Source organism: Lynx canadensis, chromosome B3 (assembly GCF_007474595.2).
Source record: "Lynx canadensis isolate LIC74 chromosome B3, mLynCan4.pri.v2, whole genome shotgun sequence".
Classification (NCBI taxonomy): domain Eukaryota; kingdom Metazoa; phylum Chordata; class Mammalia; order Carnivora; family Felidae; genus Lynx; species Lynx canadensis.
The window spans coordinates 24465477-24483640 of record NC_044308.2 but is presented as its reverse complement, the minus strand read 5'-3'; the positions used below and the strand labels follow the sequence as shown (position 1 = coordinate 24483640).

Below are 18164 nucleotides of genomic sequence, written 5' to 3'. Positions count from 1 at the left end.
AAATGAAGCACAAGTTTACTTGCAGCATGCCTGTCTCACCTATGGGATGTCTTACCAATAGGAAATATGATAAGCTGGCAGGTCAGAAGCAAATTGATGTTTGGAGAAGAACTTTTCTTTTTACAGGGGTTAGTTGCTCTGTGTTAATGAAATAGTACAGAATGCTGCTAAGCTTATAATCTTAATGTATGACTATACATTAAGCTGTACCCATCCAAGTGCTTCACTTAACTGTATGGATAATTTTACCATCTTTCTAAGTCAATAAAACAAAATAGCAGCTCTTGCTTTAACTCCAAACCATAAATTAAATGTAAGGTGTAACTTGTTCATTAGTAGTGTTTGTGATTTTATTGGTCAAAATCAAATACTTGCTCCAAAAATAATAGTGGGGAAAAATCATGCACAAAAAAAAAAAAAAAAAAATGGAAAGTGAAGTCAAAGTAGACACTGTGGCCTTGCTCAGTTGGGAGGTCCCGGCAGATGGTCTCTGATGCCCACCTGGAGAGTGGGAAGCCTGTGGGACTAGAATGAAGGGCTGTTGGGGGTTTGGTGTGAACAGTTTCTGTGAGAAGGCAGACCCCCATTTATATGCCAGGCACCTGAGGTGCTGGAGGTCAGGTGCCTGAGCCCCAAGCCCTCTCCTTCCCTTTCACCTGTTAATGAGGATGAGTCATTAACTTGGCAAGATAGTGCCTATACGGGGGCTTGTGACCCTCAGGAGGAGCACTGGCCAGATGCGAGGCATCATCATTAATTATTGATCATTCCAGAGCCAGCTGTGTAGTACTGTTTGTAAATATATTCTGGAGGAGGGATTTTTCAAGAAAGGGTGGGGCAGCTTTGCTTAAAAGTGACCTGGATGGAGTGCCTGGGTGGCTCAGTCAGTTGAGTGTCCGACTTCAGCTCAGGTCACAATCTCATGGTTCGTGAGTTCAAGCCCTGCATCAGGCTGTGTGCTGACAGCTTGGAGTCTGGAGCCTGCTTCAGATTCTGTGTCTCCTTTTCTCTCTACCCCTCCCCCACTTGCGTTCTTTCTCTGTCGCTCTTTCTCAAAAATAAACAACCATTTAAAAAGTTTAAAAAAATAAAAATAAGTGACCTGTAAGATGCCTGCAGTAGGGGAGCTGGAATAGTTTGGTCCATAGCCTTGTCTCCAAAAGTGCCACGTGTGCCCGGCCGAAGTTGGGAGCACTTGTCAAAGCTACCAGGTCATTCCAAAGCCATGAGAATAAACTGCTCTCCTGCTCCACCAACCTTCCTTCAGCCCCAGAGGGAGTCCCCCCAGAGGACTGAGTTAGGTGGTGTCCTTCAGGTTGCTGAAGCTCAGAAGCTCCCAGCCACAGGTGGTCTCAGTGATGAGCTCATCTCTCAATTTGCCAAGGCCCATTTAGGGCACACTTCCCAGTTTGTAGCAGAGACCATGGTTTGGTGACTTCTAACCTTGGACATGGCTCCTTTGGTCGATTGCAAATAGGCAGGCATTTAGGCAAATTGACTGAAATTCATTATTCTGTGTCTGTCAAACACTGCTTATAGGTCTGGAACTGTCTGCCTTTCCACCCTTTTTCAAGCATAGTGCTATTTTATTTTCAGGCTACATTGATTGGTCTCTGGGCTGCATAATTTAAAAGGAAAAAAAATACAGAGTTTCTGGCTTGGAATTTTGCAAAGTTGTCACTAGACAACTCCTTTATGAGTTTTAGTTGTTCTTCCTTTAGGTCGTTAGATCAGATGTGCTTTCAAACCCACATGGCCCCAAGGATTCATGATTCCCAGAGTCAGAGAGATTTGGTCCTCACCCCGCTACTTCCTGATGTGAGACTTTGGGCAGGTCATTCCATGTCTATTTCTATGTCTGTAAACGGGAATATAGTGTTGGGATTGTGTGAAGACTCCCTGCAATAAAGGCTGTAAAATGCTCTGTGAAGTGCTGGGTTCATAATAAGGATATGGAGGAGGAAAGGTGTATTTATTTTTCTTTTGTTATTATTATTAAGATACCGATGTCTCAGTACTGACAGGGATTTGGTGTCTAGACGTCCAGCTGGTATTGCCTGAAAGACTTATCCTAAGACTTGAAGCATTCATGAACCTTTTACAGGAGGTCCATATCTCTTAGTCTTTCCAAAGACTGAACTCTCACTTGAGCTGCACACGAATGTGCTTGAGTGGTGAAAAGGTCTGAAGGGAGAAAAGCACCAGGAATGTTTGGAAAGGGGACCTTTGGTCTTAATGGGTGTGCCATTTTCAAGTGTGTGCCACTGAAAATTGCCTTTTCAAAATAAGAAATGAAACTATGGTGATTGTGTGCACACATTCCATGACTGCCTTTCCAGATTGGTTCACTTGGCATAGGAAGGGCAAAGGGAGAGGTGTTGAGGCAACGGAAGGTGTGGCACACTGGACTCCTGCCCCTGGTTGCCCTTGGTGATGGGCAGCCACCATGGAACCTTGGCTCCTGGGACTCTGGGCTCTGCTGGTCTCTACCCTGTGCCCACCCTGTCTGCCCAGCCACCCCTGCTGGCTTCCCTACTTCAACCCTTTCCTACCCTTCCTGTTCTCCCAGTCCATTTTCAGTTCTCGTTACTATTTCAGCTCTCATCATTGTGATATCTCTGGTAATCTCAGTGATGGCATCCACAGTAGGGGACTGGTCATCTCCATGCCATGAGCCCCAAATTCCTCTTTATCTGCATTTGTCTTCAAAGATGTGGCCATCTCCTACAAGCCCAACCCACATGCCCCACCAGCACCTTGAAGAGATCACAATTGGACTCTGTTCCTTCCCACAGCAGACCCACTCCTGGGTAAGATCAGTGGCACTCACATTTCAGCCACCAGAGCTGGAGATGTGGATACTCAAATGCCCATTCTCATCTAATCATTCATGGTGTGTGTCCAGTGACATAGATTATATAGTCAAACTTCATGCCCATCATTTCCTCCTGTTTCTATGTCTTTTTTTTTTAATGTTTATTTATTTTGAGAAAGAGAGACTGCACACAAGCAAGGGAGGGGCAGAGAGAGAGACAGAGAGACAGAGAGAATCCCAAGCAGGCTCTGCACTGTCCACATGGAGCCCTAAATGGGGCTTGATTCTATGAACTGTGAGATCAGGACCTAAACCAAAATCAAGAGTCCAATGCTTAACCTAAAGAGCCACCCAGGTGGCCCCTGTTTCTACCCTGTTGCTATTTCTGAGTCTCATGATCTCTCTCTCTCTCTCTCTCTCTCTTTTTAATGTTTATTTTTAAGAGAAAGAGAGAGAAAGAGAACAAGCATGGGAAGGGCGGGTGGGGGGGGGGGTGGATGGAGGACTGGAAGCCAGCTCTGTGCTGATAGCAGCGAGCCCAATGTGGGGCTTGAACTTAGGAACCATGAGATGACCTGAGCCAAAGTGGGATGCTCAACCAACTGAGCCACCCAGGTGCCTCTCAGGATCTCTTTTGATCCAGCCCTGCCTTATCCTTGATTTGGGCACTGCCCTTCCAACCTCTCCCTAAATTGCACTCTTTAGTATAAACAGTCTCCTTGGGGGAGGGTGGGGAATGGCTTAGGCTAAGATTCTTTTCATCCTTTAAGATCTAAATTCAGATGTCCCCTCTTCCAGGAATCAGTCCCTGATTGCCTAATCAAAGTAAGTGTTCTTCCTTCAGCATTAAATTGTACTTAAAAATTGTAGTGCTCAAATGTTAAAACCCCAAACCTGCATCTCTTCTTTCTCTTCCTCACTTCCTTTCTTACTCATCTACCCAAGATATTCCTTTGTTGATTAGTCTTATTAAAGGAGAGACATGTTTAAAGAAGGAGAGAAAGCAAGGGAGTCAAGTGAGATGTGCCTGTTACCCCTGTGCACCCCCACTGCCAGCACCTGAGTAGGGTGTGGGTGTGGTGAATGGTGGGAGGGCAGGAGTGGGGTTCTCATGACTAGCTGTGACAATAATTTGCAGTTGAATTAAAGCTGACATTTTTATAACATGGGAAAGTATACAATAAAATATGGCCATATAAAGATGTTAGATAATGTAAGGGTAAGAAAATCAAATGTGTATGCATGCTACAAACATTTCAGACTTTTCATTCATCTCCTAAATTACCAAAAAACGGAAGAGGCAAGCATCTCCAATTGTAAGATGTCCTAGAAGCTGGCAGGTGACAGCTCTGTGTGTGTGGCATGCAGTATTTTGTGGACATGATCAGAAGTGTGGGCACTGTAGCATTGCAGACACCCACTGCTACTTTGTGTTGATTACAGTGTCACTAAACTTGAATGATGATGTCATCTTACAAGTGAGGAGTAACTTGTGTGGAACCAGAAATTAGTGTGCCTCTTTCTGCAGCCCAGGAGGACTCTTAAGAACAGATCCAATTCATTCATGAATTCGTAGACCAGGTTGGAGATCAGGGACAATTATTGTTGTGATTGTCCTTGTAGAAGGAATGGCAGTGGGTAACCCGGAATATTGACTGGTTGTGGGCAAATTTGGAATCTGTTGTCACCTTAAATTAAAAAAAAAAAAAAAGCTCTTTTACTATGAGGGAAAATCTCAAATATATTTGAAATGCAAATCTACTTGAAAACAACACGTTAAAGATGAAAGTGTAATTCCCTCATTTTCTGCACATGCCTTTTTTTAAAACTCAATCTAAATTTGTTTGGATTTATGAAATAGATCCAACTTCACCACATTGGAAAGATTTATAAATACATTGTTGAAAACCCTGAGCCATTGCAGAGACACCTTAAACACTGGAGGGGTCAGGGGTCAGTAGGGTTGCAACATTCTAATGCTTTTCAAAAAAATAAAACATTAATGAAACATTTCAGATCAGTAGTTCTTGAACCCTGTATTCATGAATAGCTACATAAAAGTAATAGTGATCTCCAGGAAAAACATGCTTTCAACTACTTAAAGTAATTCCTGTAAATTCTGTAAGTCAGCTGCCTCCCCTTAGGGAATTGTTTACTTAAGAACCTTTTTTTTTTTTTTTTTTTTAGAGAGAGGGAGAGCAGGTATGAGCACGCAAGTAAGGGAGGGGCAGAGAGAGGCTCCATCCAAAGCAGGCTCTACACTGTCAGCAGAGGGCCCAATTCAGGGCTTGAGCTCACCTACTGTGAGTTGATGACTTGAGCTGAAATCAAGAGTTGGATGTTTAACCGACTGAGCCACCCAGGTGCCCCTACTTAAGAACCTTGAAAACATAACTAATACAAATAAATAGTTTAACTCAGCCTAGATATTAAATAACCAAAAATGATAAATTAAGGGATCTTAAAATTTTATTTACTGCTTGTCTTTAAATAAAATTTGTCACTTGTCATACTTATATTTCCTTATTCTTTCACCTGTGCATTATGTTGTTTTGGACAAAAAAAAGGCTCAGATGAGAACTGCAAAGCTCAGCATGACGAATTGTAAAATGTTAGTAATAGATTTTCCCAGAAGAGGAAATCTATTAATCACAGAAGGCTAACATTAGCCTCAGAACAGATTTTCAAGATCATCTATTTAACATTCTCACTGTTTAGCTGAGGAAACAGCTGGCCTAGAAGTGAGGTGGTTGGTGCAGAGAAAAAGGAGTGGCAGGCTTTTTTAGAAAAAACTGGCTTTTGTCTCTGGCTTCATACGTGGTGCTTTTAAATGTAAGACATTTTTATTATTCTTTCCCTTTTTAGTGTTTTTCTTTTTCTTTGCCCCCCATTTCAGAAGAATCACACTTTTTTCGCTCATGACCTTTGAAATCTTGGTTTGACACTCTGTTCAGACCTGTCAGGAATCATGAGCAGAAAATTGCAGCTAAATGCAAGAGCCAGTTGCCATTCCTGTGGAGGAATCATGCACCATGTTTGTAATATTTATAACATAGCCCGTATTTCAAGATTGCACATTTTCAGGGTTTCTCCACATTTTAATATGTTATTCAGGCCCTCTGATGGGCTTCCACTTTATGTGGAGAGAGAAAAACACTTTTGGATTATAACCAGTCTTGTTCTATGCATTCTTTTCTCGTTAAGTAGTTTTTCCTCAAGTATGCAGACTATAAAACTACCGGCAGAATCTTTAGTTTGTTACACACTGTAGAAGACGAAGCTGCCAGGATGGGAGAAGCATCTAGCTCCTGCTTCTGTACAGAAAATGGAAATGGTGTGTATTAATTTTTTATTGCTGTGCAACAAATCCCTGCAAACTCAGCAACTAAAAACAATGTTGCAACAACATGGATGGACCTGGAGGGTATTACGCTAAGTGAATAAGTCAGAGAAAGACAAATACCGTATGATCTCACTTATATGTGGGATCTAAAGAATAAAATAAATGAACAAACAAAACACAACAGAAACAGAGTCATAGATAACAGAGAATAAACTGTTGGTTACCAGAGTGGGGAGGGGTCGGAGGGGGGGGACATTGGTGAAGGAGATTAAGAGGCACAAACTTCCTGTTATAAAATAAATAGGTCATGGGGATGTAATGTACAGTGTAGAGAATATAATCAATAATATTATAATCACTTTCTATGGTGACAGATGGTAATTTCACTTATCATGGGGATCATTTTGTAATCTATAAAAATATTGAATCACCATGATGTACACCTGAAACTAATAGGATATTACCTGTCAAAAGAAAGAATCCAGATACATTATCTCACATTTCCTGGAGGTTAGGAATTCAGGCATGGGTTGGCCAGGTCTTCTACCCGATTTCTCACCAGGCTGCGGGTGAGGTGTTGGCTGCAGCTGTGTTCTTGTCTGAGGCTTGCATCTTCTTCCAGGCTCTTTTAGGTTCTTAGTGTAATTCAGCTCCAGTGGTGGTAGGGCTGAGGCCTTGTGCTCTCAGCTCTGGCCATGTGGCCCCTCTGAGTTCCTGTCCCTGTCATTAGGCCCAGGTTTATAGGACTCCTGTGGCTCTGTAAGGCCCACTCAGATGATCTCTTTGTTGGTTGGCTCATAGTCTACTGATTGGGTCACCCTAGTTACATCTTCACAAGTGATTTCCTCCACATTCATACTTAGTCCCTACCTCACACAAGGGAGCTGGCAGGGGTGTGGACACCAGGACTGGGCTGGAGATTTGGGGGCCATCTCAGAATCCTATTGCCAGGGGTAGTTGGCACCTGTTCTTAGAAGGAATGTGTGGGCAAACTAAACAGTGCCCCTTCCTAATTGCTATGAAGGAATCCAGAATATTGAGGACTTTGATGATTTCAAACTTGCCACTGTAAAAAATATAATCCGTGTGTTTTAGGGGAGTCCTATGGTCCTGCAGGTATGCAGGCCCATGCCTGGTTGGGATTAGATTTGGCAGGGAGGCCATGGGGTGGTGAGATTATCTCCTGATATTTGTGCCACAGAGAGGAGGCTCACACATTGTGTCTACCCCGACCTGTATCCATACTGACCTGAGGAAATGGAGGGCAGTTCCAAATCATTTACCTGCTGCTTAGAATAGTCTGAAGAAGAGTGTTATTAAGAAGCTAGTGTTTATAGTATTGTGTCAAAGGATTTATTTTTGTCTTCTCTGTGGTGCTTTTCCTGTGCACAGATGTGTGGGGCAGTGTGGGACTCATGCCTATGGATAAATCGCCTGGCATGGTGCCCCTCCACTACCCGCTTCCTCTGCTGTCTCTTCCTCTGTCACTGCAGGCTGGGAGCTGGTCCTTCCAGAAGGAGTCCTGGGACTTGAAGTTGTTAGGTGTTAGTCTGCTCAGGCTGCCATAGCAAAGCACTACAGACCAAGTGTCTAAAACAAGCTTATTGTCTTCTCAGTACTGGAGGCTGGAAGTCCAAGATCAAGGCGTGTCGGCAGGGTTGCTTTTTCTTGAGGCCTTTCTCTTTGGCTTGCAGATGGCTGTCTTCCCTCTGTGACCACACACAGCCTTTCCTCCATGTGCACACATCCCTGGTGTCTTTTCTTCTTATAAGGACATCAGTTACATTGGATTAGGACCACACCCTGTGACCTCATTTCAACTTTAGACCCTATGTCCAAATACAGTTCCTGGGAAAAAATAAGCATATACCCCCCTCATGAGACAAAGGGCTACTTATATGTAATGTGTTATATGCAAGAGATGTTATATATACATATATGTGAATATATAATATATAACATAATATAGTATACATATAGCAATGTGAGAAAGTAGGCAGGGATATTGCAGGGGTTGATGTAGGGTCCAGACTCAGTGTGGGTCTCCAGCTGGAATCGTTGATGGGACTGTGGGGCTTTGATGGGGAATTTTTGGTCTGTTGGTGTGTCAAAGGGGTTCTGTCATGCTGCTCTTCTTTCACAAATGACTCCCAGGTTTGGGTTTTAAGGGCCCAGCCTCCTGCAGAATTCCCGTGAACTGCAGGGCCTTTTCACAGAAGCCATTGTGGAGCTACTCTGTGTCCTGCTCCCTTTGCTTTCCATGGCTCACATGGGTCCTCTCGCGAGGACTGTGACTGAGTGCTCACAGACTGCAGGCACATCAGGGGGATTGAGGGGTTGCTGTGGGGGAATCTCCTGTGTGGCTCAGTGCCTCCACCAAAATTGCTGGTTTAAAAGCAGTGCTCTGATGTAGTGGGCAAGCTAACGTTTTAAGATTTCAAAGCAGGTGGAAACTGACTCTATGTTTGATGAGTTCTGTAAATGGAATGTAGTTAAGATAAACTGAACACAGAGCATTCTGCTCCTCTTCTTGTCATCACCTTCCTGTGCCATCCCAGGGAAAGTCTGGGACCACTGGTCTCCTGGCAACCCCTGTCATCACAAATCCTGTCCACCTCACTCTCAAGAGTGTATGCTGCCCTCCTTTGTGACTTAGCTGTTGGAAACTTTCTTCTGGAAGAGGATAGGCTCTTTCACATTTCTTTGTACTTTCTGTGGGAACCCAACAAATGGTCATGATAAGGAATAAAGATTAAGGAGCTAATGCTTGCAGTGATATAAAATCAAGGTTTGACCTTTAGGAAAGGAAATAGGAACATTTAAAAATGTTTCATCTGTCTCACATCAAGGCTATCTGTCCACAGGGAAGAGGTCAGACTGGAAGTGAGCCAGCAGGATGGTCAGGTGATTGAATGCCCCTTCTGTGCCTTATCTTAGAGCCAGCTGATGTCGGATTGGAGGCTGATGGAACCTTATCACACCTGTTTAAGCAGCTTTGAAGAACACCCTGGCCTTGTAAGGAATGATGGGTTGGCCTAGGAAGGATAGTTTTGCTCACACTGGGGGCTTGATTATACAGTCCCCAAGGGTTGCTATCCAGTGGTTTGGCCTTGCCTTGCATTATTTTTGAGGACAGAGCTATATCTAATTTATCTCTGTTGGTCCTAACGTGGCCAAACTATGCTTCGTACATAATCAGTTTGGTGGATCTTGAATTGGAAGAACAAGAAAACAGAGGCTTTAAAATGGACAGGGATGGGGGCGCCTGGGTGGCGCAGTCGGTTAAGCGTCCGACTTCAGCCAGGTCACGATCTCGAGGTCCGTGAGTTCGAGCCCCGCGTCAGGCTCTGGGCTGATGGCTCAGAGCCTGGAGCCTGTTTCCGATTCTGTGTCTCCCTCTCTCTCTGCCCCTCCCCCGTTCATGCTCTGTCTCTCTCTGTCCCAAAAATAAATAAACGTTGAAAAAAAATTTTTTTTTTAAAATAAAATGGACAGGGATGGAGCAGCTGATAGCTGTGAGCTCCTAGAAGTTTTCCATAGGTTTCCTCAAATCCACAGTGTGGAATTAAATAGATGTGTAAAACCTCAATACTTCTCCCAAAGTGGAGGAGTCCATAAGATGTGGCTGACTCGGCCTACCTTGAGATCCAGACTTGCTGCCTGAATTCAGGCTTTCTGGGAACTCAGGCAAGGGAGAGGCATTGTATGGGGCAGGAACCAGTAAGAAGGTGATGGTTACATTGAAATGTGTTTTCATGTTTTTCTCCCCCCAACAGTATCACCCAGAGCATTTCTTGATGAGATTTCCTTATAGCATATCATGTTGATCTAAAGTCATGTTTCTATACTTATTTTTATAAATTAAGTGCGCAAAACTGCCATGAAGGAACTCTTAAAAATGCCTTTCGTAGGATTAATTGGCCTGTATTTTCAGAGTAAAAAAAAAAAAATCTGAAGAAGAAATCTACAATGTTTTCATCTAAATATCTGTTAATAGTAACTATTGGAAGTTGAAAGCTGACTGTGTTGGGTATTGTTCTGGGTGATTGGCATATGCTGTCCACTTCGTGTTGAATGATGTGGAGAGGATGCATCTACTGTTATCTCCGTTCTGCAGACAGCAGGACAGTGAGATGTAGAGAGGATCTACTCTCTGTGAATTTGCCTGTTGCAGTCACTTCATAAAAGTGCATTCATATAATATTTGTCCTTTTGTGACTGGCTTATTTTACTTAGCATAATGTCTTCAACTGTCATCCATGTTACAGCATGTAACTTCATTTTCATGTCTGAATAATATTCCCTTGTCTAAATATATACCACATTTTGCTTATCCACTCATTCATCATTGAGCATTAGGGTTGTTTCCACCTTTTGGCTATGGTGACTAATGCTTCTATGAAGACAGATGTACAATTATCTATATGGGTCCTTGCTATTAATTCTTCGGGGTATACCTAGAAGTAGACATTTTAACCATTTTAAAGTATATAATTCAGTGGCATTTAGTGCATTTATAATGTGCAACCATCACCACTACCTAGTCCAGAACATTTTCATCAAATGGAAACCTGTACTCAATAAACAGTTTCTCCCCATTTCTCTTACCCCTAGTTGCTGGTAAGCACTAATCTACCTTCTGTCTCCATGGATTTGCCTATCCTGAATATTTCACATAACTGGAGTCACACTGTATATGTGGTATTAATGAGTATCCTTTTTAAGCACTTTCCTTATGGAAATTTTTAGTAGAAATATTTGTTAAATGTGCCCATCACACAGATTCAGGAATGATGAGCCTCCTGCCAGTTTTGTTAATGACAGTCTCTTTATCAGGGAGGAAAAGCAGTATGTGAACCGATTCTGGAAAGAAATCCGTGTGGGAGATTTTGTGCGTCTTCGCTGCAATGAGATCATCCCTGCAGACATTCTCCTGCTCTCCTCCAGTGACCCAGATGGCCTGTGCCACATTGAGACTGCCAACCTGGATGGAGAGACCAACCTGAAGCGACGGCAGGTGGTCCGCGGCTTCTCAGAGCTCGTAAGTGACTGGATACGTCCAGGGCACCCTTGGCACCACGCCCACACAGTATCTCCCACATTGCCCTCTGGGCATCTGCACCCTATCCCCCAACTCCAGTGGCCAGGCCACTTTTACTAGTAGATAGGTGTGGGACTGAAGGCCTGAGAGGACCTGCCTGAGCCCATGACTGGCCTATGGCTGGGGGGAACAGAACCCAGTTTTTATAACCTTGATTTCCACTCTGTACTTCTGAGTTTCTCAAAACAGTATTTAAAGTTGCAGAGAATGTTTATGACCAGCTGACTGTTGACATTTAGCCAGTAGTTGCTCTAGTTTGCTAAATGGCAACACAGCAGAAGTAATGCCCTATTCTGAGAGTGTAGTTCTGAAACATTTTCTCCTCAAGGCTGTTTTGTGAGTTTGGCATCCGATTTTCTGTATCTGAATTCTGCTTTAGAGAGCCTCAGCCACAGCTCAAAAATGCACAGTTGATGGGAAATGAGAAGTAGGAAGGGAAGTCGGGTCTGACTGCCTACATTCACCAACAGCCTTGTGGCCAGAAAATTCAAACCCTTCAGGGGTTTCTAACCTTCTGTTCACTGCCCTCTCTCACATAACATGTGTCAGTCAATGTCATACTTTGGGGATTTTCTTCTGTGTCACTGAGACCTCTCCATGAGCTCCCCCGGGGAAATCAGCCTTAGAATCAAGATAAGGTAGGCTTCTCTTGAGCAGTTGGCTTGTTTTACAGCTTATGGATCTCATCCTGAGCATTGTCAGTATTTTGGGTGGGTGTTCATTGGGCAGGATTTATTTGGGGGCTGGCATCCTTGCCTCCCACTCACGAGTGAACATGTAATTCACTCTTGGTCACTGTGACAACAAAGGCGCCTCTGTACACTTTCAAAAGGCCAGATAGAATTCCATACATTGGGGCTCCCCACCTTGCCCTGGCTGGTGGGAATTTCTCACACTCCTCCAGCCTACAGTGAGTGTACTTGGACTTCATTACCAGCATCTGCCCTTACTTCTTTCTACATGTTTCCTCATTTACTTTTTTTTAAATGAGAAATAATTGACACAATATTATAATTAGTTTCAAGTATACAGTGTTATGATTCAGTATATTGTGAAGTGATCACCACAGTAAGTGTAGTTAACATCCATCACCACATACAGCTACAATTTTTTTTTCCTGTGATGAGAACTTTTAAGATCTACTTTCTTAGCAACTTTCAAATATACAGTGCAGGATTATAGTCACTACTCGTTTACTTTTCTTTAAGCCTTCTTTTGTGTCAGGTGTGTTTTGTTTTGTTTTATTTTGGTGAGCTGCCGCAAATATTTCCTGGAATGATACAAAGCTGACATAAATACTAAAAATAGCAGTTTTAAAAAATGGAGTGCTGTCATCATCCTAGATCAGGAGAACTGGTGGAATTTAGGGACCTCTGGGGGCACAGTGCTGGAGATTTCCAGCATCTGCATTATTGTGCTCCAGGGTTTGGCAGTAAATGTGGGCTCACCTTCCACTACTAGCCCCTCGGCCCCTGTGCCTATGTGTTCTCCTAAGGTTGACCTTACTTCCAGGCTTTCTCCATCAGGCCTACCCCAGTCTACAAGACTAGAGCCCAGAATTCCAGGGCACAGATTAGTGTGTGGACTAAGCCTGAAATCAGTATGGGGGCTGCATTGCCAGCTCAGTTCTTGTGATCTCAGCATGCATGGGATTATGGGGAGCCAGTGGCTGCACAAGCTAGAATGTTACCTTCCTGGCAGTGTGGCCAGTGTGCACGGAAGAGGACGGTAACATGAATGAATACACATGAATCTCTAATGGATGAAAATTTGAGAACTGGCAAGCAGATTGTACATGTTTGTGGTGGTGGCATGGGGAAAGCCACATAGGTGTATCTCCTTGGTCAGCTCTCAAGAATAACGTCCATGTTTCATGTCTTCTAATTTTATTCAATTGTTGTAATCCCAGTAATATTGACAAGCCTCCTCCACCCACTTTTTTCCCAAATAACAACTAGAACACTTCATAGCGCGATAGTGCTTAATATAATTCAGCTGCTTGTAAGTGCTTTATGTAATTCAGCTGTTTGGGTGTTTAAAATTCAAAGATGGCTACAGATAGACACATCCTATATCACCCTCCTTCAGGCCCAATGAATGCCTGAGGAAGTAAATGGAGTTGAGCCATAATTTAGTCAAAATAGCCAAAATTAACAACCAAAGCAATCTTTATCAGCACCCAAATTCTTCAGTATACATGCACATTGTCCCTATTATTGGAGTCTTTTTTCACTTTTTCTTTTTTTTAACTTCCCCTCTAAATGTCCAAAGATTTTTTTCTGGTAGCTGAATTCCCATTGATACATTATTATTCTGAAATATAAGAATTGCTCCATGGAGAATAAAGATAGGAAGTCTCTGGCATTTAAAAGCCTGATAATTAGAAAACTAATATAACATATATGTTAATTATACTGGAATTAAAATTAATTCAACTAAACTAAAATTAATTTTGTTTTAATTTTAAAGTTTATTTTTACTTATTTTGAGAGAGAGAGCAAGGTGAGGGACAGAGAGAGAAGGAGAGCGAGAATCCCAAGCAGGTTCCATGTTGTCAGCACAGAGCTCGACACAGGGCTCTAATCCATGAACCTTGAGATCATGCCCTGAGCTGAAATCAAGAGTGGACACTCAACCAACTGAGCCACCCAGGTGCCCCTAACATTTTTTTAAAAATTAAAAGCCTGACAGTTGGAAAGCCAAGGTTATGACTACAATGCTACAATGTCAAGAACATTTTAGTTCTCTGTATTTAAGTGGGTTTTTTCATAGAATGGAGTCAGCTAGTGTACCTCAGACAGGGGAAGAACTATAGAGAGTGATATGTTGCCAGTTTGATGAATGGCCAGTTGGAAGTGGTGGCCCCTAGCAAAACTTAAATTAGAAGCAATTTGCAAAACTGAGGTAAAGAACTGTGAGAGGACCTCAGTGTTCATGCAGGGACTCTGTATCTGTCAGGGTCTGGTGAGGAAGCAAAAATTACCCACGACTCAGGGAAAGTTTGATGTTAAGAATTCCAGTGGGGGGTTGTGAAGTAAATAAAGTAAGAACAAAGACTTGCAAGAATATACGGACGTATCTGACATAAAGAGCAGCCACTGGCCCTGGGGCTGAGATAGTGCCCAGGGAAGAGGCTCCCGAGGTTGAGTCTTATTTTCACGTGAGGGCACAGCCATTACTCACACGATGGTAGAAAAGCTTGCGAGGGGCTGTGCCAGCCAGAAGTCAGCCATCCATAGGAAAGGCCAAGCCAGGGAATGTGGGAGATACCAGGGGCAGCTGCTGGCCACTGGGCACTGCTTGAGCTGGGCTCTAGGGATGCTACCTTCTGCTTGTGGCTCTGGCAACTGCAGTGGACAAAGGCTGAGTGGTGGCTCTCTAGACAGCCAACCCTGCAGAGCCCAGACCTGCACAGGCAGAGGGCCCGGGAAAGGGTAGAGGGAGCAGTAGCCCCCACTGAGGTCAGGGCCCATGCCTTTAGGGTCTCTGGTTACCCTGAACTGAAAGCTGGAGGAAGCATGTGGCTGATCTAGTCCTGGAAAAAAAAAACTACACTGCAGGATCCTTGCTTTGGAGAAACCTAGAGGGGGGCTGGGCAGTGCAGAGCAAATCCATACACCCCTCCAACTGAATTCCCACCCCCTTCTCCTGCAATGTTCCTCCAAACGCCCTCTACCGAGAAGGTAAAAACTTAGCTTCATTTCTAGAAGTCGTTTATGAAGTGATTGTTTGCTTAGGGAAGGATGCTAAGAAAGAGGGACTTGGGTGGCACTGAGGCTTTCTGGGTCGAAAACAGGAGTGGCAGCTGGGTCCGGGTTTCCAGGATGCTAGGGCAGTCCAGGGCACAGCTAGGAGGTCCATGTCAAGTGGGGAGGATGGCTCAGCTAGCATGTGGAAGGCCCTCACCTACTTCTTAGTTCTCTCCCACGTGGGAGTGAGCACACTGAATGTCTTCTAATGTCGCATCATGGAGAGCATGAGAGACTTCAGTTCATTGCCTACCCCCCATCTCTGAATCAGGTCCAAGCCCTTTCCCTGGGGAGATGTTAATCATACTCTATTCCGTAACTCTCAAGTGAGTCCACTTCCAATGGGCTATATAGATGAATAAAGAAAACCTGTACGACTGACCCAGTGGGGAACTACAGAACTGGTTTGGACCATGACTGTGCACACATATGTGACCCTTAAGCTCACCTTCCTTACTTGTATCAAATGATGACCAGTACACTGATTTTCCATCCCTTTGCTTATGCAGGAGATGTCTTAAATAAATAGCTTAGATTGGTCCATGAGCAAAAAAGCCCAATCCAAAACAAAACAAAATAAAAATGAAAACAAAACAAAACAAAAAAAAAAAAAAAAGAAAGGGACATGGTCCATGTGCTACCGGGTCTAATGATTTAAGGCAATGGGACCAATATCTAGACAAGTCAGGCTTGTTTACTAGCAGACTCCCAGTATCAAAATTGTACAGAATTCATGGACTGGAAGCAGGAAGTCAGCATGCATGGCCTGCCCAGACCCTTGAATCTGAGGATAAGACACTTTGTGATGACCTCAGGACCTTAAATAACATAGCCATTTGGTGTCTGGCAAAAGGAAACAGATAATGGGACTTCAAAATAAACATATAATTTAAAAGTTGGAGCCAAATTGGCATTATCCCAGAAGTAATAGAGAACCCCAGTGTTTCACACGAAGCTCCCATGGTAACAACTCACCTTTGTTCAGACTCCCCTGGTGTCAGACCTTACCATGCTTCTCACATTTGTAGTAGCACAGACATTTTAGAAACCACTTCACACATTTTAGAATATAAACCTTGTGAGATAATGATTATCACACCCTTTTATAGAACAGAAATGGAAAATGTGAATACAAGAGATTCTTCTAAGACACACCAGCCGTGGCTCCCTGAATCAGCATAGAGCTGGGAGGCAGTTCTCAGTTCTCTCACCTCCTGAGTTGACATGGATGGGGGGATTCTCCAGCATCCAGGCCTTTGCTTTTGCATTGGGCATCTGTTCTCGCTTTGCATGCTGCCTTTCTCTCTCCCTCCCTCTTACAGACACACACTTGTTCTGACCTGCAGCCCTGCCCTTGAGGCTGCATGCATTTAGTCTCTATACCGGTAGAAATTTCTAGTTCATCTATAACATTTGCAGTGATTTCTGCAGAATTGGGAGTTCCTTAGGCTGATAATTTTATATAAAAATATTTTAGAGACTAAATTTTGTGATTTTTCATTCTTTTCAGCAAATATTTATTGAGCACCTACTGTACTTCAAATGCAGTTCTAGGCATTGTATTGATCAAAAGAGGCAAACCTCTTCGCTCTCATGATGCTTACGTGACCTGTATAAATAGTGATCTGTGCTGAGGGGTAAATGAAAAAGCACAAACAGTGACGTGTAATGTCAGGTGGGTGTTAGAATTTTGGACGGGCATGGGGTGAGGCAGGGCAGGCCTCCCCCAGGATAGCAGGAGAGTACAGACCTGAGATCTTGCTGAACGAGCTATTTCAGTGTCAGGGAGGAACCTTCAGGGAATGACTTCTGTGTTGGTTAATTTACTGAGAAAAAATGTTCCTCCAGTTTGTCTCTTGGGTAGACCTGTGGGGTTATTATACGGGCTACACCCACAGGGCCATCTGCTTAAGGCTGTTTGGAGTAGTGATTGTGAGGCTTTTGGGAAGAGCTGAAATCACAAGCCTGCAGTTGCTAGCTAGCTCTTCCCAGATGTGTGTGGGTGTGTGCATGGGCATGTGCACATGCATGGGCATGTGCACGTGCATGGGCATGTGCATGTGTGTCTGCTGACTGCTCTCAATGAGGAAGAAAAAATGAAACTAGTATGGGAACTTTCCTAGGCTGGGGGGAATCTGAGAAGCACTAGTCTAAAAGATGTGCCTAATATCTAGACCTGCACTGATTCCAAGACAATAATGTGGCTTTACCTCCGTTTTGCATATATACTTTTACTAAATTCTCAGCAATATTCTTAAGTGCCAGGCACTTCTAGGCAGAGTTTCCTTTACAAGGGAGAGTTAGGCCTCCCCCAAGTTACTTGACAGAATTAAAGGAGCTTAGAGAAAATCACTTTACGTAGGAGGAGACAAAGTTATTATGTAGGAGACAAAATTATTATGTTGTATATTTGTTTGTTTCCTCCCAAATTATCTCTACCACAGGAAAACCAGAGGTGAAAAAGGATGGTTTGCAAGATCTTGTACCAAAGCTGTTTTTCCTTAAGCTTTTCAGGTTGTTAGTCTTTAACTAAATTAGCTACATGCATTGCTGTGGAATGAAGGAGGAAACAATCTATCATCTAAGTGGAAAACAAAGACAGCTGGCTGGGTGTGTTAATTGAAAAGGTCAATATCAAGTCTTTACAAAAAGATTCATGGTTTTCTTTTACATATTAGTCACTAAGCTCATAATTTATACTGTGGGACATTTTCATTCCCAAACTTAAACCAGATACTTTAGTTGAAGAATAGTAAATATGTAACAAAAAAGCCATTAGGAAAGACTACTTTGAGAACACAGCCATATTTAGACTAAAATTTCAATTCCGGCAAGTATGGATATTCAAAGTAATTTGGTTAGGTCAGTAATATAATTATCTGAGATATACCATAGTTTATAATATCAGCTGCTTATACTTCATGGGGAACATAAATTTGGCTATATAATAAGATTTTGTTTCTTTGTTTCTAATCCTAGTGACTTTGCCACAGATACTTTGCCTTGAACCTGTGGTCTAGCAAATCCCTGCTCCTAGAGAGTAAAGCACTATGATCTTAAGGAGAAAAACTAAATGCCATGAAGTTGATAAACTAGGCTAACCTGACATGTTAATACAAAAAAATCTTATTACATATGGAAACTTGAACATACTTT

At 43.1% G+C, this 18164-nt stretch overlaps 1 protein-coding gene and 1 pseudogene across 3 annotated transcripts in view; both read left to right on the top strand.

Moving 5' to 3' along the window:
• ATP10A (ATPase phospholipid transporting 10A (putative)) overlaps nt 1–18164 on the top strand; it is a 190262-nt gene that overhangs the window by 76866 nt on the left and 95232 nt on the right. For all 3 annotated transcript variants that reach the window (XM_030317580.1, XM_030317579.1, XM_030317578.1), the window contains exon 2: nt 10995–11199. In XM_030317580.1, the coding sequence (XP_030173440.1) occupies nt 10995–11199 (205 nt within the window). The remainder of the gene's footprint in view (nt 1–10994; nt 11200–18164) is intronic.
• Nucleotides 15003–15370, top strand: LOC115515964 (annotated as a pseudogene).